Source organism: Bos indicus, chromosome 3, assembly GCF_029378745.1.
Source record: "Bos indicus isolate NIAB-ARS_2022 breed Sahiwal x Tharparkar chromosome 3, NIAB-ARS_B.indTharparkar_mat_pri_1.0, whole genome shotgun sequence".
Classification (NCBI taxonomy): domain Eukaryota; kingdom Metazoa; phylum Chordata; class Mammalia; order Artiodactyla; family Bovidae; genus Bos; species Bos indicus.
The window spans coordinates 91,509,643-91,536,012 of NC_091762.1; the positions used below are offsets into that span (position 1 = coordinate 91,509,643).

A 26,370-nucleotide genomic window follows, 5' to 3' on the forward strand; every position below is an offset into this window, starting at 1 on the left:
CATCAGTCCATCTTAGGATTGTTAGATGTTATCAGTTTAAGAAGAGGCATCACATGCGGTTGTTGTTGAAGGTATTTGCAGACTTGGAGAAAGTCTTTTCTTTGAAGAGGTGTCCACCATGAAAAGTTTTCCACTGATGAAGAGAGGAGTGCTCCACAGACCCAACAGTTAGATTGATTGTGGAATTCAGCATAGGAATGAGCCCAGGACAGGAAGGTATTGTCTTGAGGATCAAATGGCATACTCTGGACTTTTGGAGTCAGCATAAGTAGGCTCACATAGATTATTAGGCCCATCTGAAAAGTACAAAGTCAGAGCATAGAAAGTAAAGACATAAAATGAAGTCACTTAGTTCTGGTCAGGGTGCCACCTCTTAACTCGAGTGTGATGTACCCACAGATCAATTCCTGGCACTTTGACAGCTGTGGGAGAAGAAAGAATAACCTGGTAAGGGCATTCCCAGAGGGGCTCGAGGGATTGGACCCCAGATCCCAATGTTTTTATGAGGACCTCGGTTCCTGGCTCAAATAGAGGCTTGCTTGACTCAGAGGCTGGGTCAGGAGTCGTCTCCCAGAGTTCTGTTAGTGCCTGTTGAAAAGCTGAGAGCTGAGTTACGTAACTAGTTAATTCCAAGTCTTCAAGGTCTATAACAATGTCTGTGCGTAAGAAAGGCCTTCCATAAATACATTCAAAGGGGGACAGTCCCTCCTTTTTTGGGGCAGTTTGAGCCCTCCTTAAAGCTATGGATGGGACTTTAATCCAATTGTCCTGCATCTCTTGAGTTAATTTGTGCAGATGTCTTTTGATAATGTCATTAGCTTTTTCAACCTTTGCTGAGGATTGGGGTCTCGAGGAGCAGGGTAAGTGATATTCTATTCCTAGAGCCTTAGACACCCCCTGAGTTACAACAGCTTTAAAGGCGGAGCCATTGTCACTCTGAAGGCTCCGTGGTAGCCCAAACCTGGGGATAATTTCATAGATTAAAATCTTTATAACCTCCTTAGCCTGTTCACTATGACAGGGAAAAGCCTCAGTCCATCCTGTAAAAGTATCCACCCAAACTTGTAAGCAAGAATACCCATTAGCTTTTGGCATATGAGTAAAATCAATTTCCCAGTCCTCTCCAGGATAATTTCCACTTCGTTGCAATCCAAATTTTGCTAGCTTTTCAGTCTTTTGAGTTATTTTTCTGACAAGTCTCACACCTTTTGATAATCTTTAAAGCTTTTATTACATTTTTACCTTCAAACAAACGAGAAGCCATCTGGTAAGTACTCTCTGCACCCAAATGAAAACTCTGCTGTAAACCCTTAAGAATTTTCCATTGAGCATTTTCAGGAATTAGTAATCGTCCATCTTCTGACTGTAACCACCCTTTATCAGTAATCTTTGCTCCTCTTTTCTTGTATCTTTCTAATTGTTCCTCAGTGTAGATCAAAGGCGTCTGTGAAGGGGTTTCGTAAAGTGCCGCTTTTCTGGCTTGACAGTCAGCCAGCTGATTACCTTCAGCTACTTTACTCCCATCTCTGTTGTGTTCTTTGCAATGCATAACAGCTACTTCTTTAGGACAATATATAGCAGTTAAAAGTCTCTTGATCTGATCTCTCTGAAATGTTTAATAGATTCTCCTGTTGCTGTTTTAAACTCTCTCTTTCCATATTGCAGCATGAGCACATAAAGTCAAATAAGCATACTTAGAATCTGCAGATATTTATCCGCTGCCCTCTGTTTAACTCTAGAGCTCGGGTCAGAGCCACAAGCTCCGCTAACGAGCACTGGTTCCCTGGGGGAGAGATTTTGCTTCTAAAACCTGTTCAGCAGTCACCACGGTGTAACCTGCTTTAGGCTTTCCATCCCGAACAAAAGAACTGCCTTCTTTAAATATTTCCATGTCAGGATTGTCTAATGGGGTATCCATTAGTTCTTCCGAGCTGCATAGTTTAAAGTTAGGAATTCGGAACAGTCGTGATCAGGTGTTTTATTTTCCTTCTCAGGAAGGAAAGTGGCAGGATTTAAATTTCCACAGACTTTAAGCTTAGTTACTGGTCCTTCTAACAACAATGACTGATATTTAAGAAGCCTACTGTCTGTCATCCAAATATTAATCTTAGAATTTAAGATTCCACTCACATCATGAGAAGTCAGTACAGTAAGGTTTTGTCCATTAATTATTTTTAAAGCTTCAGGTGCTAATAAAGCCGCTGCCCCAATTACTCTTAGGCAGTGGGGCCACCCACGTGAAACTACATCTAATTCTGTGCTTAGATAAGTATTAGGTTGCTGGTGAGGCCCTCAGGGTTGTGTCAAAACTCCCAAGGCCATACCTTTTCTTTCAGTGAAAAACAAATTAAATTCTGACCCTGTGGGCAAGCTCAGAGTGGGAGCTTGCAGGAGAGCAGTCTGAAGAACCTTAAAAGCCTTTTGAGTGTCTGGAGACCAAACCAGTTTGTCAGTTTGGGCCTGCTGAGTTTCAACTATAAGTTTATATAAAGGCCAGGCAAGTTCCCCATAACCCAGAATCAAAATTCGACAGTAGCCTGTGATTCCCAAAAATCCTCTCAGTTGTCTTAAAGTCATAGGTAGGGGATGATTTAGTATAGGTTTAATTCTCTCAGGGCCTATGGCCCTAGTCCCTTCTGATATGATTAGGCCCAGATATCTAGCAGATTGTTGACAAAGCTGAGCCTTTTTTCTCTTGATGCCTTGTAACCGCAGCCTGCCAGAAAGTTTAAGAAATCTTCTGAGGCTCTCAAATAAGCTTCCTCTGTCTCAGCACAAAGCAAAATATCATCTACATATTGTAACACCACTGCTTCAGAGCTATTAAAGTTTTGTAGATCCCGTGACAAACTTTGTCCAAATAAGTGAGGACTGTCATGAAATTCCTGGGGCAAAACTGTCCAGGTTAACTGAGAAGCTGGCTGTATAGGGTCCTCAAAGGCAAACAGAAATTGACTTTCCTCCACCAAAGGCACTGAATAGAAGGCATCCTTTAAATCAATTACTGAGAAATATTTGGCTCCTTCAGGAATTTCAGACAGTAGAGTATAAGGATTAGGCACCACGGGGTGTAAAGGAACTACAGCCTCATATATTATTCATAAATCTTGAACTAGTCTCCATTTACCATTTGATTTCTTTATACCCAAAATAGGAGTGTTGCATGGACTGTTACAGGGAATTAGTAGTCCCTGCTCCTTTTAAATTGTCAATGATGGGTTTTAACCCTTCCTTAACCTCAGGTTTCAGTGGCTACTGCTTCTTATGTGGAAATAAGTGTGGGTCTTTGAGCTTGACAATGACAAGAATAGGATTTTGTGCTCGACCCACAGATTTTCCATCAGCCCATACTCTAGGATTTACATTTTGTTCAATTAAAGGGAGAGAAATGGAGGGCTCCATATTCATGAAAACAGAGGCATGGACCTTGCTCAGTGTATCCCTCCCCAAAAGGGGTGAGGGAGACTCTGACACAATCAGAAACTCCTGTGAAAATAGCACAGAATCCCAGTCACAACGTATAGAAACACTGAAGTAATACCTTTTGGCTCATCCAGACAGTCCCATTACGGAAGCGAATCGGGAAGAAAGTGGGCCAGGGGCTTCAGTAAGCACGGAGTAAGTTGCCCCAGTGTCTAAAAGGAAATCGACGGATTGGCCCCCCACAGTTATTAATACCCAGGGTTCCTCAGGTGTAATTAGGATGGGAGCTTGTGTGGGGACCCACGGGCACCTTCAGTCCTGATTGTCTTGAGAGTCCGACCCCTGAAACCTACGCCTCTGGGGGCAGTCTCTCTTCCAGTGTAGTCTTTTGCAGACTGGATATGGAGCTGGGGTTGGCTTAGATGCCTGAGGGCAATTCCGCTTGTGGTGCCCCTCCTTTCCACAGTAATAGCAAGCCCATCCCTTTTCACCTGGGTCCCTCTGGACATTTTTCTCAGGCTGTTTAAGAATGGTTCTCATAGCCATTGCGAGGGCTTCCGCCTGTTCTTTGTCTTTTTCTGCCTTTCTTTCTTTTCCTCATATTCCCTACCATAATAGACTGTCTGAGCCAGTTGTAACAGATTATCTAAAGGCTGATTTTGTCCATCAGTTCATTTCAGTTCAGTCGCTCAGTCATGTCCAGCTCTTTGCGACCCCATGAATTGCAGCACACCAGCCCTGCCTGTTCATCACCAACTCCTGGAGTCCACCCAAATCCTTGTGCATCGAGTTGGTGATGCCATCCAGCCATCTCATCCTCTGTCATCCCCTTCTCCTCCTGCCCCCAGTCCCTCCCAGCATCAGGGTCTTTTCCAGTGAGTCAGCTCTTCTTATGAGGTGGCCAAAGTTTTGGAGTTTCACCCTCAGCATCAGTCCTTCTAATGAACACCCAGGACTGGTCTCCTTTAGGATGGACTGGTTGGATCTCTTTGCAGTCCAAGGGACTCTGAAAAGTCTTCTCCAACACCACAGTTCTAAAACATCAATTCTTCGGCACTCAGCTTTCTTCACAGTCCAACTCTCACATCCATACATGACCACTGAAAAAACCATAGCCTTCACTAGACAGACCTTTGTTGGCAAAGTAATATCTCTGCTTTTTAATATGCGCTGTAGGTTGGTCATAACTTTTCTTCCAAGGAACAAACGTCTTTTAATTTCATGGCTGTAGTCATCATCTGCAGTGATTTTGGAGCCCCCAAAAATAAAGTCTGACACTGTTTCTACTGTTTCCCCATCTATTTCCCATAAAGTGATGGGACCAGATGCCATGATCTTAGTTTTCTGAATATTGAGCTTTAAGCCAACTTTTTGGTCCATACTCCCGTTTTAATAGCTTACAGCAGATATCTGAAGCTGACTAAGTGAGAAATCTATCCTTTAAGATCACTTTTCCCTCTTCACTTTCAGGATCAATCTCAGTGAATCTGCAAAGGTCTTCTCTCAGTCTATCTAGGAATTTACCAGGAGCTTCCTTCTCCTCCTGTTCTATGTTTGCCAATTTGCCATAGTTTAAAGGCTTAGCACAAGCCTGCCTGAGTCCTTCAAGAATACATCTGACAAAATGACTCTGATCCCATCTTCCTTTAGCCATGTTGTAGTCCCATTCTGGTTTTATAGTTGGGAACCACCTGATTCCCAGTGGGGAGGGCCGTTATCTCATCTTCCCTCTTCCCTACTGATTCATTACCAAGCCATTCATCTCCATAAGCAACTGCTTTTCCCAAAACTCGAGTCTTTGAGTCGGGAGTCAGCGTTTGTCCCAAGATATACATCACATCCTTCCAAGTAAGGTCATAAAGCAGAGTAACACCTTTAAAAGCTCTAATATATTTTTTTCAGTCCTCTAAATAGTCTCCAAGAGCCTCCTTGATTCTTTGTATTTCTTGACAAGAAAAAGGCTTATTAACTCTCATAGACTGATTATTTATCCCCATGGGTGCTTCATGAAGAGGCAGCGGCTTGTGTGGCTGTTTCTCAGTCTCTCTGACTGCTCTGCACATATGATCCCAGGGATAGATTGGAGAAACCTGCTTTTCTTTATCTCTTTGTCTCCTGTCCTCCATCTCATCTAGCAAAGTAGGAGGGCAGGAGGGAGCTGAAGGAGTCACACCCAAATCTATACCCTTAGGACATAAGTCTGGTATATTTTTCAGAGAGAAAAAGGGCAGCACATATGCTACTTTTACCCATTTCCCTTGTTTTCTACAGAACCAGTATAATTGTAAAACAGTATTATACTTAAGAGACCCTCCAACCGGCCACCGTTCACCATCCTCCAGTGGGTACTGCGGCCATGCAGTATCACATAGGAAGACCAGGTGTGTCTTCTTTAAGCCCTGGGGATCAAATGTATCCCAGTTTTTCAGGATACAGTTCCAAGGAGTGCAGCTGGAATTGTTAACTCCCATCTGTAAAAGAGAAAAAAAGCGACCAGTGCCCTCTTTCTACCGGAGGCATCCCTCCCTGCTCTAGATGGGGATGTAGACAGACTTTACACCAAAGCTTTTCTTTCCTGGTCGGACTTAGTCTGTCCCTTACTGACGCAGGCCACAGACTCGTCCCTACCAGTTCTACCACCAAGACGGGGTGGGGATGCATCAGGGGTAGACTTGACGGCATCCCTGACTGATGTCCAGCTCCTCACCAGTAAAACTTTGCTTGCCTCTGATGCCACCTCGGGTACAATGAGAGTAACCTTCTGGAATGCCTCCCAGGCTAAGACTGCTGGGGGAAACATTCTCATCACCTGAGTGCCTGTGCACAACCCTGAGTATATTCCTGACCACAATAAGGCCGATACGAGCATAAAACAGATGTTCCTTCCAAGAGTCACCACACCAATATAAGAGCCTCCTCTGGTCCACTAAGAGCCAGCGTTACCAAAGGAAAAAAAACCGATTGTAGTTCCAATCTGAGTAACCTTTAACCTCAGAGATGCTCTTGTAGCTAAAACTCCATCTAACTTCCAAACTTTCGATTCCTATCGAGGCTAGGCGCTTCCTGACTACCAATCCAAATTTGGGACCCAAGTTATAGTACACAGTAACAGCATAGATCACAAGTCCCTTGAAAATCTGTGATCTGACAGATTAAGTTCATGCTTCTAATTTCCATTCTGGGCTTCCCTTGTGGCTCAGCTGGTTAAAGAATCCACCTGCAATGCAGGAGACCTGAGTTCTATCCCCGGGTTGGGAAGATCCCCTAGAGAAGGAAATGGCAACCCACTCCAGTATTCCTGCCTGGAAAATCCCATGGATGGAGGAGCCTGTTAGGCTACTGTCCATGGGGTCGCAAAGAGTCGGACACGACTGAGCAACTTCACTTTCTTTCACTTTTCTAATTTCCAAAGAGTTATGAAATGGTCACAGAGACTGAAAAGTTTGACCGAGAAAGGAGAGTTCGGTCCACATGCTTTGCCAATTTCTGGTCAGTCCCTGAAAGAGACATTGGGTACTGCTTGGCATTGGCAGGTCGGTATAAACCCCCGACACATTTCTGCCATAAGCCGTATGAGGTCACCACGGAACCGCATAGCAGGCTCCTCACTTGCTTCGCACAGGGCGTTTATTTCATTCACGCCAGCACACCATAGCGTTAGGAAAGTACAGCAGAAAACGTGTTCGCTAGGAGAACAAAGAACTAGAGCTCCAAGCATCCTTACCTTGTCCTGAAGAATCCCGGACAAGCCCCCAAGATGAAAGGTTGTTGCTGAACCACAAAAAGACGCTGGGATTCTTGGCCTCTGGAGGAGAAGGATTCAATCCGGGGCCAGAGACGAGGCTTGATCACTCAGAGCTTTTGTGTAATTAAGTTTTATTAAAGTATAAGGGAGATAGAGAAAGCTTATGACAGGCATCAGAAGGGGGCAGAAAAAGTACCCCCTTGCTAGTATTGGCAGTGGAGTTATATACTCTCCAGTGAATCCAAAGAATGTCTGGAGGTTGTAAAGACCTCACCAGACCTGCTCCCATAATTTACATTTTATGATAACAAGATTAGCCAGAAGGTTTAATCCAGAGACTGTCCTCAGGCAGGATACATTATTATTATATAATCCTATGGAATGTAGAGGGGAAAAAAAAGTTTGTCCTTCCTTCCTCCTTGAGAATTCCAGACCCCTCTCTCCTTGGGGACCCCTAGACTTCTTATCCACCTGCCTAGGAAATGACTCTCTCAGAAGGTCTTGTAGGTTTTCATAGAACCATTCAGCTTCAGCTTCTTAAGCATTACTGGTTGGGCCATGGACTTGGATTACCATGATATTGAATGGTTTGCCTTGGAAACAGAGATCATTCTGTCGCTTTTGAGATTGCATCCAAGTACTGCATTTCGGACTTTTTTGTTGACTGTGATGGCTACTCCATTTCTTCTAAGGGATTCCTGCCCACAGTAATAGATATAATGGTCATCTGAGTTAAAGTCACCCATTCCATTCCATTTTAGTTCACTGATTCCTAGAATGTCGATGTTCACTCTTACCATCTCCTGTTTGACCACTTCCAATTTTCCTTGATTCATGGACCTAACATTCCAGGTTCCTATGCAATATTGCTCTTTACAGCATCAGACCTTGCTTCTAACACCAGTCACATCCACAACTGGGTGTTGTTTTTGCTTTGGCTCCATCCCTTCGTTCTTTCTGGAGTTATTCACCCACAGGTGGACGTTTGGTTTCATCTTTTAGCTAGTGTAAATATCGCTACTATCAACCATGAGTATATGGATACCACTTTGAGTCCCGCTTATGGTTCTTGTGTATATATGCCCAGTAGAATTGCTGGGTCCTGTAATAGTCCTGTGTGTGATGTTTTTGAGGAGCCACCACATCGTTTCCCCAGTAGCTGCACCATTTTCCTCTCCCACCAGCCATGTATAAGGGTCCATATTCTCCACACTCTTGCCAACACTTGTTTTCTGTTTGCTTTTGATAACAACCACCCTGAGCGTGAAGTGGCACCTTGGGGTTTTCATTTGCATGTCCCTAGTGATCAGTGATTTTGTATATCATTGTGTGCTTATTGGCCATTTGTATATCTTCTTTGGAGAAATGTCTGTTCAAGTCTTTTTCTTATTTTTAAGTTAGGTTTTCAATTTTTGGTGGTTGTTCTTTATGTATTCTGAATATTAATCCCTTATCACATACATGAATTGCATATATTTTCTCTCATTCTTATGCTCCTTTGTCTAGTGATTGTAGCATGAAAAGGCATTAAATTTTGTCATTTTTTCTGTGTTAATCGAGGTAATCATGTGGGGTTTTTTTCTCTTCATTCTATTAATGTAGGATATTCATTGGTAGGTTTTTGTATTTCAAACCATCCTTGCATTCCAGATATTAGTCTCAGTTGTTCACGGTGTTTAATTCTTTAAATGTTACTGCCAAATTAGATTTGCTAGGAAGTGTTCCTCTTCAATTTTGGGGGAAAAGTTTGAGAAGGGTTGGTGTTGATTCTTCTTTAAATGTTGGATCGAATTTACCAGTGCACCCATTTGGTCCAAGAATTTTCTTTGTTGATAGGTTTTTGATTGATTCAGTGTTCTTGTTAGTGTACAATCACTGTTTCTACCTCATTCAGTCTTCTGAAGTGTTAACGCTTCTAAGGATTTTCCATTTCATCTAGGTTATCCAACTTGTTGGTATACAGTTGCTCATAGTACAATCTTATAATCTCTTATAATCTCTCGTATGTGGAGATTCCTGGCCCACATATCTAAGTCTCAAATATTGTTTTGAAGCATTTAACCTATTTTAACTTTATAAATTTACAAATAAGGAATAAATTAAGATTTTGGTTGCTGAGACAAGATAATTTTGAGTGACTTTAAAGTTAAAAAGTTAACTAAAATTTAGAGTTATGTTACAGCTGACCCCATTTAACCTAAATTAGATATTAGTTATATATTTCCGGTTCAGTTCAGTCCAGTCACTGTAATGAAAAGTAATTCTTCTTAATAGTATAAAGCCAAATTTCAGAGAATGATTTTTCCCTGACAAAGTCATGGATTAAAAGTTATAGAAACTTCTTTTTTTTTTTGCCCTTGTACATTTTTTACTTTAGTATTCCAGTTTTTCCTAGTTAAAAGTTTTCTAAAATCAGATGATCCTTTTGTTAACTAGTAAGCTCAGTGAATCTTTAGTTGAAATATGTAAGCCATTTCCAAGTAATAAGCTGTTGTGCTTAAGTATAAGGTATAGTAATGATGTTAATAGCAGTTATGGGCTGATTATGTGGCTCACAGTATGCTAAATTCTTTACAGATATTTATCATTTAATCTTCTCAGTAGCCAAATAAGTTTGGCAGTTTTATTATCCCCACTTTATTAATAATCATAATTCTTGGTTCATTTGTAGTGTCATCATTAGTGCATTCTTGAGCCCTTTCTGTTTGTATATATGTGTGCACGTCTATTTCAAATACCCTGGTAAGCATTAGAAATCAGGAAACTAAGAAAACTGAAATACATCATCCCTGGACACCCAACTATTAAGTAGTGGAAAATGAAGGTGTTAGTCACTCAGCAACCCTATGGACTGTAGCCCACCAGACTCCTCTGTCCATGGAAGTCTCCAGTCAAGAATACTGGAGTTGGTAGCCATTCCCTTCTCCAGCGTATCTTCCCAACCCAGGGGATCGAATCCACGTCTCTCTCACTGCAGGCAGATTCTTTACTGTCTGAGCCATAAGTAGTGGAGCCAGGATTAAAAGTAAGGTCCGCCTGACTTTAAAATGTAAACCTGTGCTCTTCATTACTGTAATTGCCAAAAAAAACCTTCATTGATCATCTTAGAAAAAAGAATTTACCTTTCTCGTTCTTCTTTTATCCACTTTATTTTGCTTCTTAGCTCTTATCACCAATTGACATATGTATGTATTTTTCATCTGTTGTCTGTCTTCATTGTTTCTTGTTCATTGGTCCCCTAAAACAGTTCCAAGCATGTAGTAGGTGCTTAGGTGTATCAGTTAATATTTGAACAGTGAATGTAACTAGTGGATTATGTATGCAGGCAGTGTGTGCATCATTACAAAATGTGATAGATTTAGTAAGTTTCTTCTTTTTACACTATTATTCCTATATCTGTTTAAGTAAAATCACTAGTGTGTGTCTTGCTGAAATACTTAAGTTGAATTAATGTAGTTATTTTATGCTTAGGAAAATTATCTTATTCATCTGTTTCATTAACTTATTATAAGTAATTTTTTTTGTTTTCAAATTAGCCTCTTTTTAATAATTCAAATCTATCTATTTTTTAGACTGTTATCCCAGTGCATGGAGTATTTTGATCTGAGGTGCCAATTATTAGATGATCTGACAAGTAAGTAGATGTCTAACTGATTTATGTCAGGGAAGGGGTTGAGAAGAACCAGAAAAGAAAGCCAAACAGACATTTCTAAATCTGACTTAATATATCTGAGATATAAACAATTTTATGATTATTGTTTGAAGTTGAATTTTATTCTCTTGAAAATATTTTACAGTAATATATAACCCCATGTACCAATTAGCTCTTCTCTATAATATGTCCAACCATTAACTTATTGAGATTTGTTCATATTAAAAATTGTCACAGGCTCATATTTTAATCACACTGATACAGAATTGTTAGGAAGAGTCTTTCTCTCCATTACAGTCAATTCTGACAATTTGGAAGGTTTGAAGGAAAGAAGGAAGAAGCTCTGTTGTGATATGTTGAGAGTAATAGAAGTGAGTGATGGAAGTCAGGCAATTGTTTAGTGTTAGGTGACTTGCAATATCATTGTTAAAAACACTGTTGTTGGAGTGTTTAGATTTTAATCATCTGTACTTACTCTTATATAATGCAAGTACGTTTTGGAATGCTCTGAATTTTAGTTGTTCCAATCAAGAGTTTGTTAATTTTATTTCCTACCCTTTACACAAATCTTATAGGGAAGATTTATAATAAATAAATATAAATAAAATGAAATTCAGGATCAACAAAAGCATTGATTGGAAAAGAATGTCAAGCTCAGGAGGTTAAAAAAATACCTTGTATATATGCAGAATTAGGTTGTGAGTTCCTGGAGGACAAAAGTAAAAAGGGAATCACATTTCTTCGGTTGTTCTCAATACCCTAGAGGAAGAAACAGAATGGTTTCTCAAAAGAAACACAGAACCTAAAAGAAACTTAACACAAAGGTCTTCAGATAACAGACACATAAAGGGAGAGCGACTAAGAAACCTCAGCAGCATCTCTAAAGCAGACACCATCCTGGATTTCATGAGTGCCCCTCAAAAGCTGAGGACAGAGTACTCTGAGCACTGTGGTGACATTGGTTTTGTTGGAACCTGAGATAATGCAGTCTGTGTCTTAATTCAGGAGTAAGACCTATACTGTCTAGAGAAGTGAATGGACTACATGTCCATATAGCCTGGCACTGCATATTTCAACCAAGCTTCCGGTGTTGAATTAGGCAGCAGCCCAAAAAGGTTTGCTTTGTGGCTTAGACTTAGGGTATTCCGTTTTGCTGCTTGAGAACTGGACTCATGAATTGACTGGACACGCACATCCTCAGAATGCATGAACGGGTTATTAGTGGAGGCCTTTTCTGTGCCATTGAGCCATCGAGTAAGGGATCCAAGATCCGTTCACTGATACTGAGGGCAGAGTGGGAATATGTTTTGAAGTGAGCAGTCTTTGCCATTTTTGGAGTATTGTCTTATGCCAGTGCCCATCCTAGGCCCTTTACGCACAGCAGCCTGCAGTGTAGGTGATAGCCCCATTTTGTGAATGAGGAAACCAGGATGCAGTGTCCCCTGAAGTATCTTTCCATCTCACCCCACGGGGCCCTGCGTGCCTGTGGCCCCAGTGCACCGAGAAGAGAGTTTGATCACTCCCGCTCTCCCTGCTAGTCCCAGCTTCCACTATGGAATCTTATTCTCAATCCTTGTTTGGAGGAGAAAGCAAAATACTGAATTCGAAAGAGCAGAGTAGTTCTCTCAAGGCTGGCTCATTGTCTGGAAGCCTGGATCCTGCCGCCCGCTGTGGACCCCTCCCCTCCACAGAGCTCACCACTCCCTAGGCGTAGGTAACACTCCGAGACCACTGGCGTTCCTCTCATCCCTTGACTGACCACTTCCTACTCAGGCAGGGTTCCTTGCCTGGGACATCTGCTCACACCCACCAGACAGGAGCTTCTTCAGAGCAAGGATTGGCCCCTTCAGTTTGTATCCCCAGCATGAGCACCATGACCCACAGAGGATGCACTCAGGGCCATTTGATCTGTGACTGAGAGGAGGAGGCAGGGAAGGAACAGACATGTGTGAGCCTTCGTAGTCCCCTGGGCAGTTGCTATTCATCAGTGATGATTTCTTTAATCTGTGAGATGAAAGATTGAGACTTGTCTCTGCTTGATTATTTTAATTCAGGATTTTGACTCTATGAAAAGAAATTCTTCTTTCTTCAAGATGGGGTGTTTTTTGTTTTGTCTTGTTTTTCTATCTTAGCTTCAGAAATGGAGCAGTTAAGAATCAGCCCAGCTACCATGCTTGAAGATGAGATTACCTGGCTGGAAAACTTTGAACCCAATCGCACAGCTGAGTGTGAGACCAGTGAAGCAGACAACATCTTATTGGCAGGACACTTACGGCTCATCAAGACCCTTCTTTCACTCTGTGGGGCAGAAAAGGAAATGCTCGGTAATTATTACTTCATCTTATCATGTGACAGAGTACCTCAGTGCTCAGGTATTGCCATAGTGTTGTGTGAAATTGGGAACATAAGACAGGTGCTAAGTGTTCCATAGAGAACCGACCCTTCAGACAATAGGAGATTGTCTGGAATTTTAGTGGATAACCAATATAAGGTGTATTCTATCTGTGTCATTAAACCATATGGAGAATTTTATAGTGTTCAAAATAGTTGGATCACGTAACAAAAAAATAATAAATCATAGATGTTCCTCTTTTTTACAGTTACATACTTTGTAAAATATAGTCCATTGTGTATCTTACCGCTTTTACAGATTATTCTTGTCTGGAGAGGCAGGCCCCAACCACCACCCCCTGGGTGGTGGGATACATATATAATTTGTAAAAGCATATTCAGTATTATAAATTACATTCAGAAAACAAATCAAAATGTTGATTATCACTTCTATCACACAAACTAAGTTCTATAAAAGTTTTCTTGGCTACTGGGGATACATAGAAAAGAGTGATCCTAAACCAGGGTGAGATGGGGGGCATCATTTTTGCCTGAAGATTTTTACAGTTTCAGACCTTTTATGTGGACTCCCCCTATGCCCAGAGTAAAGTACATTATTCACCCAAACTATCTGCCTTGTGGTGTTCTTGGCGTTTATGTTCCTTAAGTGAAAGTGTAACTCCTTTCACTGTATTGTCAGCTCTTAAAGGAAGGTAGCTGCACTTGTCTGTCTTTATATCCTGTTCCCTGACTCTCCCACCCATCCCCACCCTGCTGCCCCACAGAGCTTTGCCAGGTACTGTAAGTGCTCAAAAAATAAGCATCAAGTAGAGTGAGTGTCCTGCCACTGGGTGGCCGCAGGAGCCTTTGCTGCTCTGATATGAAAGTGCAAGACAGGATCTTTGAATTAAATGTGTGTTCATCCTCAACATGAATATTATGCTCTATTCCAGGTTCATCACTCATTAAACCATTGTTAGATGACTTCCTTTTCCGAGCTTCTAGAATTATTTTAAATAGTCATTCTCCAGCTGGCAGTGCCGCCATCAGTCAACAGGACTTTCATCCAAAGTATGGAAAATGCACGTTGTGTTCAGTTTTGGTAAAAATTCTAATTCGAAACTTTAGTCCAAAAAGATTTTCTTAACTTGGAGTCTGTCTTCCATCTTGTGAGTGTGTGTAGCTTGTAAGATACTACTCTCTGTGTAAAGAAATGCATGTAAGGGGCTTAGGATAAAGCCTACTGGCACACAGTATTGCTGAGCAAGTATGCTAGTACTGATACCATCATCAGGATAGAAGAGTAAGAATGTTAACTTGATCAGTAACAAATTCCGAGAGAAACTGAGGTTTTAAGAATTGCTTCCAGAGTAACTTAGGCTCTGAGTCTTGAGGGATTCTGTGAGGAGAAAAGTGTTGGTGCTTTAGTGCATGAACCCTGCAATTTGCTGAGTATTGACTGTGTCCTGATAATTAAAACTGATAGTGATTTACTACAGTGGTAATTTTAAAATCCAATTTTGTATCAGTTTTTATGGGTAGAAATTTGGAAGATCTTTCACAGTCTTGACCCTGCATGGGTGCTGTTTCTGCTCTTGGAGAGAGGAGGACCCAGCTACAAGGTGCCATCTTATTTGCTCTCAACCTAACTTACTTTGTTCTTTTCTCATGAAAACCAGAGTTAATTGAGGTAATCCTGAAGAAACTGAGGATTTGGTGTTTAACCAGTGAAAAAAATTCCTGTACAATTTCAATAATTATTGAAATGGGCAAGGCATAATAAGCAATATTTTATGAACTCTTAAGAGGTGTCTTATCATGTATAGATATATCTCTATCTAGAAATTCCTTGTTAGCAAAATCTGTTTTAGGTAATCTTCATTAAAACTCTCGGGGTGTCCTTCACACTGTGACCCCAGTCCTTACCCCTGCCCTAGTCTTGTTCGGGAAGATTTGGTGCTAGGTCTGCGAGAGTCTTTTGTTAAAGCAGTGGAAACACGTGATTATCTCAGTTTTCAGTGAACAGAGAAAACAAATCTTCAGCAGTTTTCATTGAAATGTTTTTTTTCATGAATCCTTCCATTTGTATTTATTATTATAAAAGTAATACATCCATCAACAAGGAGTTGATTTTAAATCATATACAGTACCTTGAATAGAAAAGGAAACACTCTTTCATTGCTCCCTGGTGTACTGAATGGTGTTCATTTATCACCGTGACTCACAGCCTTTTCCCACCTAAATTCTAAAGCCAGCAAGAGATTTAAAATACACAAAAACTCTCTTCACAAGTAATACTATTCTTGTATCATACCAACAAAGAACTTCCTAATGTATATATAGATTTATATAATGGTGCCTTCTATTCATTCTTTACCTGTCCTTTGCAACCCAGAAATGCAAGGCAGTTAAGAAGCAGAGGATAGTGCCAGGTCCATGGCCTGTATCCTCAGTGCCTGATGCAGTTCTGATCTCCATGCCCCTCCTCCCTCTTGAACACATCTCCTACACTCCATTCCATAATTGTTTCTCTCAGAGGTTGGATGTCCTCTTTTCTGTGTATCCTTCCTAACCTGCGACCTCCTAAGAAATGCAAGGTTGACTTAGGTGACAGTGAGAAATTACTGTCCATCCCCCAAATGATTTCTGCTAAAGGGGAGTAGTAAAGAAGCCTTTGGTTTCCTGCAGAATGCTTGCTAGTTATCTTTCACTGTCACTTTATAAACACACTGACTTGGCAAGCTATTTCTGTCTCCACATTTTCAGCAAAATAGAAAGTTGACTAGTATCCTTGATGTTTATGGGCATCTGTTCTGATTTGTATAGCTTTCTGCCATGTAGATATTTGAATTTCATATCTACAAAAACTTTTCTTCCTACCTATTTTGATTGAAAGATAGTTGTTTCCATGTTATTTTTCGGTAAAGTTTTCAGACTCTTTATATTCTTGCTAATCCATCCCTTAGATAAGAGTATTCTGGAGTTGTAGTGGAAAGATTTGCTACTTTATCATCAGGCAAGAAGATATTTAGCTCTAAATCATAATCATCCTTCCTCTGTTCATGGTCTCTCCCTTTGTTACCTGATCACCTCCCACTAGATTCCTGGGTTCTGACTTACCCCTGTTTTAGAGATTGCACCGCTTGTATTTTCATTTCAAATGTTGGTTTAATTTAATAAGCGACTTAAGTAAGCTCTTCACTGTTGAAATTCACTTGTGTCTTTTGTTTTTAGGTGTAGTACAGTGAATAGCCGATTGGCAGCCTACGAAGTCCTTGTCATGCTGGCTGATAGCTCACCTTCAAATCTTCAAATTATTACAAAAGAACTACTTTCTATGCATCATCAACCTGATCCTGCTCTTACTAAGGAGTTTGATGTAAGTTTTCTAGACCTTGATGCACTGAATTTTTTTTAGAATGAGCTCTTGTTTAAACATAGTATTTTAAAACTATGCTTGCATTATCCTAGTCACAAAGAAAGTCAGTGTTATTCCTTTGCTTATCGTGTTCACATACTCAAATTAGCTATAATCTATAGTGTATTATCCTAATACATTACTAAATGGCACCCTTTTAATTAAAAAGAAGACTTTTTAATTTTTATTTTTTATTTACTTACTTATTTTTGGCTCCTCTGGGTCTTCGTTGCTACACAAGGGCTTTCTCTAGTTGCGGCCAAGTGGGGGCTACTCTAGTTGCGGAGCACAGACTTTTCATTGCAGTGACTTCCCTTGGTGTGGAGCACGGGCTCCAGGCACGTGGGCTTCAGTAGTTGTGGAACATGGGCTCAGTAGTTGCAGCTCACAGGCTCTAGAGCACTGACTTCTCTAGAGCAGTAGTTGTGGCCCACGGGCCCAGTTGCCACTAGTCCCGTGGAATCTTCCCCAGACCAGGGATCGAACCCATGTCCTCGGCTCTGGCAGGCAGATTCTTCATTGCTGGGCTACAAGGGAAGTCCCAAAAAAAGGGATTTTTTGACATTTGACTGTGACATTTTTGACAATTTTTTGTCAAAAATTGACATTTTTGACATTTGACTTTTGACATTTTTAAGTTAAGTGATAATTAGTCACAGTATAAACTAGCATTTCAGCCTATTTTTTGAGAAACTAAGCTTGGTACCGTGACAGGCACTAGGGCTACAAACTCAAACACTGGCTCTGGCACAGTCTAGTCTGTATTCACTTAAATTCAACTAAGATTTATTGAGTTTACCACGCACTGAGGCGCTGTAGGCTTCTGGAGTTCAAAAATGAAGATGTGAGTCCAGCCCTTAGATAGAGGTATATCCTGAATGCTCTGCTAACAGAGGCACTTTGACACCAGACGGTGGTATTTTAGAACACTTCTTAGGAATTATAGCATTTAAAATAGAGCCCTTCACAGTAGTGAGCCAATTGAGGCAAGGTGGGAAAGTCATTTCAGACAGGAGAAGCCATGTCAACATCTACAAGAGGAAAACGAGCTGCAGACAGATGCCCTGGAGCACCAGACCAGGAGCAGGAGGACACTTAAGCACCCTCCACGAACATGCAGAGGCAGCCTCACCCCTTTGAACGCCTGAGCTGAGTACTGTGAAGCAGGCAGGGAGAGAAGTGAGAACAGGTGTTCTAAATAGAGGCGATAGTGCTTGCAAAGTGAAATGCGTGCGTAAACTGGGAGCTGTTTTGGTATGAACTGTTGAGTTTATGATGCTTATTTTATGCAATCTTTAAGTTTTACATGCATTTAATAATCAGGTTAAAATGACAATCTTACTTTAGTAAGCCAGACATTATATCAGCATAATCAAGAAAATATTTGTCATATAAATACAGTTTTAGCACTGTTATGAACCAGTTTTTTCCTTGTTTTGCAACTTTTTTTTTTAATCTGTACTTTGGACTACAAATAAATTACAGTGTTAATTAGATCATAAAAATCACCTTGCTCTAAGTATATGTTGAATGTTAATGAAAAGTATATGATGTTCAGCAATTCCTTTCAGTCCAGAAGACCTCCAGGGTCTTGTCAGTTTGTTAGTTATTACATAGATCCAGGTACTTGATACATGCAGATAAAATATGGTTCTGGTCATAGCATTCGCACCAGATTCTACTGTAATCACATTGCAGAGTGTGTCACTACAGCATCCTTTTTCACTTGGAGAAGGGCCATGTTGAACTTTATTCAGGATGCCTTTTCTAAATTATTTCTACCTAGAAAAACACTGTACTAGAATCTGCATTGTTACAAAACATCCTTAAGTAAAATGCTACAGTATTTACATATTTTTTTAATTGCATGCTTATTAGAGGAAATTCAGTAGAAGAATGTTACCTTCTCAGAAAGTAAGAGAAGGAGTATGAGCCTTCCTTGACCATCCACACATGTTAGGATTCTTCATAGTAAATGCTTCACAGAACCCTTCCTACTTTTCAAAGTACTACCTCAGTTTGAAAATATGTATCAATATTTTTAATTAATGTCTACCCTACTATATAATGTAAGCTCCTTGAGATCAAAGACCAAATATATTTCTGCTCTCTCATATCCCTGGCTTCAGGGTACTCTAAAGAAGTATTTGTTGAATGATAATGAAGTGACTAAATGCATGACTACATAGTGAATATGCAAACACATGCTTCATATATGGGAGGTATTTTAGGAACTAAATGGAAACAGTAAGATAGTCGTTTTAGAACTGCATTGTATCTGTAGAGATGCTTTGTGGACATGGGTTTGCTACCATAGTTTGTTGACACACCGGATGGATACATTTGCAAGTTTCTCTCTTTTCCTCTGGGATATCTGACATAGCTGTGAGGAAGTCTGCTTAGTGACCAAGATACTAACTCTGTCTCTGCGGTTTCTACTTTCTTTCCTAGTACCTTCCCCCTGTGGATAGCAGGTCCAGCTCAGGGTTTGTGGGGCTGAGGAATGGTGGTGCTACGTGTTACATGAATGCCGTCTTCCAGCAGCTGTATATGCAACCTGGTCTCCCAGAGGTGATTTCCTTCCTCTTTTCTGTTTAGTTTCATAAACGTGTATGCCTGAGAACTGTTCCATATTCATGTATTGCATTTTGGGGTTTACTAAAACTAGACCTAATTAGAGATTCTGTAGTAGCTTCTGAAGTCTGTATAGATGATGTTGTTCATAGTCATAAACTTTTATAAATCTGCTGAGGTCTCATACTGCCTGTTTGACAGAGGAATTTGACCTAATGTGATTTTTTAACTCCTAAAATTATTCTCAAATTCTATCCCACAAAGCTATTAATGTTTCTTCTGTTTAGAAATATTTAGACTCTATCATTTGCACTTTGTAATAATCTACTAGTAGGTTATGATATAGAAGTAAATAGTTTTGAGAATATTCTGTGTCATTGTGTCATACTTATTTCTTGTAAAGATCCTGGTATTATTGGTTTCAGTTTTTCATAACCGAACGGAAGCTCAGAGATGATTTGTTCATTATTATACTAGCTAGAAGTGTTGAAGCTAAACATACGCAGAGTTGTAGCCACAGCTAAACACACATGTCATTCTGAAAGAACAGTGTGGGTACTTGGAGTATAGAAATCAAGGTTTTCTGAAAGTGGTTGAATATTTCTAATGTAATACATTTAATTTTTTTTTAGTCATTACTTTCAGTGGATGATGACACGGACAACCCAGATGATAGTGTATTCTACCAAGTGCAGTCTCTCTTTGGGCATTTGATGGAAAGCAAACTGCAGTACTATGTACCTGAGAACTTTTGGAAGGTATTTCACCCAGTAACTCTTTAGGTTGAAAGATGTTAGCTATTTGAAATGTGGCTACATTCTTTCTCTAGTGATAACTGTCTCTTCTTTATTAACTCTAGACTAATGCCATTGGCAAGACCTATAAAAGAAATATCTTTACCATTCTTCTTCAAGTGGTTAGAATGTTGAGAATAGTCATTTATATAATGTCTAGAGATTTGCTAGTCTTAATTGTTTGGGCTGTTTCCCCTTATTTTTACTTATCTGTTTGAAATATTTGTTCAAATTATTCCTCTGAACATATGCCAATTTCACTAATACCTCTAAATAAAGAATATCTTTTAAAGCATTGCTGTATTATGGTTTGCCTTATATTTCCCCCATAGGTTGGATAGTTTCTAAGAAAGAAACTGTCTGTTCCTTGACCTTAAATCTCACCCTATATGGTTTCATACACTTATTATTATAAAGAGACTGTGGAAAAACATAGATGGCTGAATGCAAGCTAATCTCACATCAGTAAAAACTTTTATATCCTAGTAGTGAACTTGATTTTTAGAAGCATTTAAAGACTCTTCTCGCATTCCTTTTCTACCATATTCAGAAATTGCTATTTCCTTCAACAATGTATTTAATTGTTACATAGATTTTCAAGATGTGGAACAAAGAACTTTATGTGAGAGAACAGCAGGATGCATATGAATTCTTCACCAGTCTCATCGATCAGATGGATGAGTATCTCAAGGTAGAAAAAATTTGCATTTTTCCCTCTCATTTCTCTCAAAGTCTAGCATGAGAACAGTGCTTTAGAATTTGGGATTACAAATCAGAAAGTGATTATCTTTTAACACCACAACTGTAATTCATTTCATCTGGGTTTGAATATCAAAATATACAGAACACTATAGATTATAGATTTACTTTCTTAATTCATCTGACACTTGCATATAGTTCTTAACCTATATCCCATAATAATAACTATTTGTAGCTACACACTATGTGTCTGCATCGAAGTAACCTTGCCTCAGAGCAGTGCTGCTCTCAACAGTGAACCCTTGGCTCCGCACAGAGCTGTCTTGCTTTGTCAAAGGGAGTGAAAGAACCAGACTCAGAAGTCGTTTGTGGTTACGTGACCCAGAGCTTCCTCCCTCTACCCAGTGAAACCCGTCGCAAACTTCCTAAGTGGTGTCGCCTTCTAAGACACAGACAGCCTCCCGTCACTGCCAGCATTACCTCTCCTCTCATCACAAGGCACAAGTTACCTGCTTCTTTAAAAAAAAAATAATGTTCAGGGATTTCTCTGGTGATCCAGTGGTTAGGACCCTGCTTCTACTGCAGGGGGCCCAAAATGAAATAACTTATAAATTTGTAGCATTCTATGCACACGAAAAAAGAAGAAATCATGGAGAGTCACTACTAGCGTGGTAACTGTGGCAAGGGGAGAAGGACTCAGACGGTCACGGAGAGTGCCGTCCTTGTGTCAGTGTGGCCGACAGCTCTGCTCTTCCTCTTCTGATTATTTACGTTACTCTGAGAGTGGGTCTCCGGGTTGTAACTCTTTCATTAGTTCCCAGCTTAAACTACCAAGCCGACTAATTGTATTTTGTTGGGTAAATTAAAATCTATGCTTTAGCTTAGGTCTAAATAAAATTCTGTATAAACAACCTAAAAGTTCTAAAGGTGTCGACTGAAACTTTAACTCTGTATTTCAACAGAAAATGGGGAGAGACCAAATCTTTAAGAATACCTTTCAGGGCATCTATTCTGATCAGAAAATCTGTAAAGACTGTCCTCACAGGTTAGTAAAAATAACACTGACATCAAAAAAATAACCATCATCCTTTTTTTGAATAATTCTTCTAATATGGTGTAGATTTTTTATTCATTGAGAGGCTTGCAAATATATCTCCTAATAGATGTATATATGTTTTTTGAATTAAATTTCTTTGGCTTCATTTCTAAAGTTTCTTTGTTGAAATTCTTAATTTTAAGCAGTTCTAAGTGGTCAAAATTTGGCGTTTTTATTTGGTAGTTTACTTTTAGAAGGATGAGGGAAGGTATGTGTTAATTACACTGATTATGAATGTAGTTCTACGTTTAGTCTCAATTATTGTGGTGCTTTCAAGATTTTTTCATTCCATTGTTGATCATGGTTTTCCTGTTGTTTGCTATTCAAGATACGAGCGTGAGGAAACTTTCATGGCTCTCAATCTAGGAGTTACTTCCTGTCAGAGTTTGGAAATTTCTTTGGACCAGTTTGTTAGAGGAGAAGTTCTCGAGGGAAGTAATGCATATTACTGCGAAAAGTGTAAAGAAAAGGTATTACATTTGCCCTTTTTAAAAAATAGGTTTAATTTGTTATTCATATTTTATGTTTTACGTAAGATCAGCTTTAACCTCCTGTTGTTATTTCCACTAGATTGTGTCATGACTTGTGTTCACACAGATGGGAAAGTCCTATACAAATCAATGACCTCTGTATTAATTACTTTGATGTTTTATCATCTCCATGGAAATAATTGGGTTTTGCTTCTCTTTAGAGAACAACAGTGAAAAGGACCTGTATTAAATCGTTACCTAGTGTCTTGGTCATTCATCTGATGAGATTTGGATTTGACTGGGAGAGTGGACGCTCCATTAAATACGATGAACAGATAAGGGTAACTTTTGTTTTCCTAATTTTTTAAATAACCATTATTACTGCACTCTCTTTATTGTTTCCTTTTCTGTATTTTCAAATTTCATTTAAAATGTGAAACCTTAGCATTCTGAGAAGTACACAGCCCCATGTCTTAAGCTGCTAGTGGCACAGGCAGATCTCTGGACAATAACCTTCATATCTAGAAGGCATCCTAGTGACAGAGAGGAAGCCTTTCCTTAATGTTCAAACAGGAGACTACTGATACTTTCCCAGACCTGTGAGCCACTCTGAGATTGTGTGCTTGAGCTGGAGGGTGTTCCTTGCTTAAATTAGGAAAACACATCCCTCTTGTTTGTGCAGATTTCAGTGGGTGTGGCCCTGTATGTTGACAACCGTCATTAATGTGCTGTTTTTGCTTTTAAATAGTTTCCCTGGATGCTAAACATGGAGCCTTACACAGTTTCAGGAATGGCTCGCCAAGATTCATCTTCCGAAGTTGGTGAAAACGGGCGAAGTACAGATCAAGGAGGTGGAGGATCTCCACGAAAAAAAGTTGCCCTCACAGAAAACTATGAACTTGTGGGTGTCATTGTACATAGTGGGCAGGCGCATGCGGGCCACTACTATTCCTTCATCAAGGATAGGCGGTAAGCGGTTCTCACACCGCTCCACCCCTCCAGCAGGCTCTCCTGCTGTGCTTTTCCTCTCCTCTGCTCCCCCGCCCTCCTGTGCCCCTCCTCCGCTCCCCCTCCCACCCCACTGTGCCCCTCCCCTGCCCGCTCCCCCTCCTGCGTCCCTCCCCTGCTCCCCCTCCCGCCCCCCTGTGTCTTTTCTGTGCAGACTCCATCCTCCTGTATCCCTCCTTCACCCTTGCCCTCCTCTATCTGTCTTCTGCTCCCTCTGCTCTACTGTTACTCACACTTACCCTTAGGTAGAGCAGAAGCTTTCACATTGCTCTTTGATCTTATTTCCCAAATTGGATTTTTAAAACTTGTTGCAACTGTTTTATCCCTTTATTCTGAAAAGTTGTTTAAAAAATTGAAGTAACTTTTGCTATGTTTTTCTTAGGTGTTTTCAAATGGTAATTACTGTCTATATTTATAGACAATACATAGAGATGAATGCTAGGGATGGAAGTTTGATTTTTTTAACCTCATGTTTGTTTTATCAAATCTGCACTCTAGGGGATGTGGAAAAGGAAAGTGGTATAAATTTAATGACACAGTTATAGAAGAATTTGACCTTAATGATGAGACCCTGGAGTATGAATGCTTTGGAGGAGAATATAGACCAAAAGTTTATGATCAAAGTAAGTTTTTACAAATGTATATTTTCCATTGGTTTTATTTTTTACTTGGAAGTTACTTGATTTTTATTGGTACTTTACTATCAAATTGAAAGCAGTATTTTTTATATAAAAATAGAACCAATTTTATTTATTTATTTTTTTTTACTTACAGCTGCTCTAGCCATATAGATCCACAAACTCCTTGATAGCCAGAGTGAGAAGGTTCAAGCTGATTACAAAATTTTTCTTAATTTTTTTGATTCTTTACAACATTCCTAGGGTAAGGAGTAAGTTAAGTGTGAGAAATGAATATTAAAGAACAACTTGAAAGAATTTCAACCTTAAAAGTAGTTTCAGAAGAAGTAGTTGTCCACTAAAATGTTCAAGTTTCCTTTTCACTTACATAGAGGTATATGATTAATAGAAAAGATATTACTAGCACCTGTGTTTTTAAAGCTGTATTTGTTAGTGTGGCAAACGAATCTTTCCACAGCCCCTGCCCCCAGAAGAAAAAACATAAAAGTACTTGACAGAATCCATCAGAATTTACTATTTGAAGAAACCTTTGCATTTTTTATACCTGACTGCAAAATAGTCTAGGGGCATTTAAAACTTTCCCCTGTGTGAGATCCACAATATTAGATCTTGATACCAGACCATGGTAGTCATGTATCTAAAGGTAGCAACCTTTCTCAGCTGAATATAGTGTCTCTGCCAAAATTTACGTGGATTTGGCTGTTTTGTGCAGAAATGGTTAAGTGAGGCCAATTATAGCCCCAACCTGTGCCTCAGAATTTACTTTCAAATGTGACTTGCCCTTTGATTGCATTTCAGCTTGCCTGGGAAAGCTTACCTTCTTTCCCTTACTCCATTACCATACAGCTCCCTTACTCCCTGCCTCCCTGGAGTGCCGTCTGAGTGACTAAGTCTCACTCTAAAAAGACACGCACTTTACTTGCACTTTGCATCTAACGAATTTAGTACGTACTTACTTGCTGGATTTGTGTTTTAAATTGTCAAGAGAAAATTTTTTATTTACAAAGAGTTTTTCCTGTTGTCTCATTATGAAGCGAACCCCTATACTGATGTACGCCGAAGATACTGGAACGCATACATGCTCTTTTACCAAAGGGTGTCTGATCAGAACTCCCCTGTGTTACCAAAGAAAAGTCGAGTCAGCGTTGTACGTCAGGAAGCCGAGGACCTCTCTCTGTGAGTTTCTCCTCTGTGTAGTTTGCTGTGATTTCAGTAGGTGATATTGTGATCTTTAGAGCATGCTCTTTGGTATTTAAAGGTAATTAGCTTAAGTGAAAGAAAGTGAAAGTGAAGTCGCTCAGTTGTGTCCGACTCTTTGCGACCCCATGGACTGTAGCCTACCAGGCTCCACTGTCCATGGGATTTTCCAGGCAATAGTACTGGAGTGGATTGCCATTTCCTCCTCCAGGAATTAGCTAAACTAAAGAGAAATTCTAAAAAGTAAGTAAGGAAATCCCTCTGTCCCCTGTCTGTCTTCTCACTGCTACCTTGGCAAGTTGGGAAGTAACCTTGGTGGTTACTTCCTTGGCAAGAAGTTCTTTGTATTTAGAAACATGGACAGAAATTATTTCATTTTAGAATTGAGATTTTTAAAAATCTCATTTATTGAGTGCAGTTTATGTCCAGAACCTAGTACCATGCCAGCACTGTCTGAAAGGTTTTTAAGTCCTATTTTCTACAAATTTGCATTTTAATACATTGGATCAGGAAACTGTACAGTTTATGTTTAATACGTTATTTATGTCTCTTAGGTCAGCACCATCTTCACCAGAAATTTCACCTCAGTCGTCTCCTCGGCCCCATAGGCCTAACAATGACCGACTGTCTATTCTAACCAAGCTGGTGAAAAAAGGTGAGAAGAAAGGACTATTTGTGGAGAAAATGCCTGTTCGAATATACCAGGTAAGAACTGTATAAAAAGTTCTAAGGGAGAAAACCCAGATAAATGTCAGAATCTTATCTCATGGGTCCAGAACTACTGTTGCCAGCCTCTTGTGGACATAGCTGTGTCCAGAACTTCTGACACAGCGACAGCCTAGCACAGTGTCCTCTGACCCACCTTGTCACAGAAGTGGCTATAGACTTGGGGTTGACGAGCACTGTCACCGGCCTGCTGTGTGCTGTGGGTGCCCCCTGGAAGCAAGGGGGAGGGAGTGGGCAGTGCAGAAACTCATTGCTGAAATTAACTTATTAAATCTGGAAAGAAAAATAAGGCTCATAACCTTTGAGTTGAACTAGTAATAACAATGATGATTATCAGTTATTGAATACCTACCCTGTGCTACATGCTTAAATCCCTAATTCTTAAAACACTCTTGTGGAGTAGCAGGTTTTATTCCCATTTTTCAGATGAAAAGGGGGGAAAGCTCAGAAGGGAGAAATAATGCTGCCAGTGTCACAGAGCCAGGATTTAAATTCAGACTGTCCCATTACCCTGTCCAGACTTTATACACTAAGTAATCAAGAGCTAAGTAGCCAGAATCAAAAAATTTAAGAGAAATATGAAGTCTTTGGTAAAAAAA

The 26,370-nt window shown here is 40.0% G+C and overlaps 1 protein-coding gene across 5 annotated transcripts in view; it reads left to right on the plus strand.

The window, feature by feature from the left end:
* The window catches only part of USP24 (ubiquitin specific peptidase 24), a 155,658-nt gene that overhangs the window by 101,399 nt on the left and 27,889 nt on the right, over positions 1-26,370 (plus strand). For all 5 annotated transcript variants that reach the window (XM_070786468.1, XM_070786470.1, XM_019957388.2 and 2 more), the window contains 14 exons: positions 10,741-10,802; positions 12,953-13,144; positions 14,105-14,222; positions 16,386-16,530; positions 19,021-19,140; positions 19,776-19,901; positions 20,530-20,628; positions 21,599-21,681; positions 22,061-22,202; positions 22,424-22,543; positions 22,951-23,171; positions 23,709-23,833; positions 24,883-25,024; positions 25,600-25,750. In XM_070786468.1, coding sequence (XP_070642569.1) covers positions 10,741-10,802; positions 12,953-13,144; positions 14,105-14,222; positions 16,386-16,530; positions 19,021-19,140; positions 19,776-19,901; positions 20,530-20,628; positions 21,599-21,681; positions 22,061-22,202; positions 22,424-22,543; positions 22,951-23,171; positions 23,709-23,833; positions 24,883-25,024; positions 25,600-25,750 — 1,846 coding nt within the window. The remainder of the gene's footprint in view (positions 1-10,740; positions 10,803-12,952; positions 13,145-14,104; positions 14,223-16,385; positions 16,531-19,020; positions 19,141-19,775; positions 19,902-20,529; positions 20,629-21,598; positions 21,682-22,060; positions 22,203-22,423; positions 22,544-22,950; positions 23,172-23,708; positions 23,834-24,882; positions 25,025-25,599; positions 25,751-26,370) is intronic.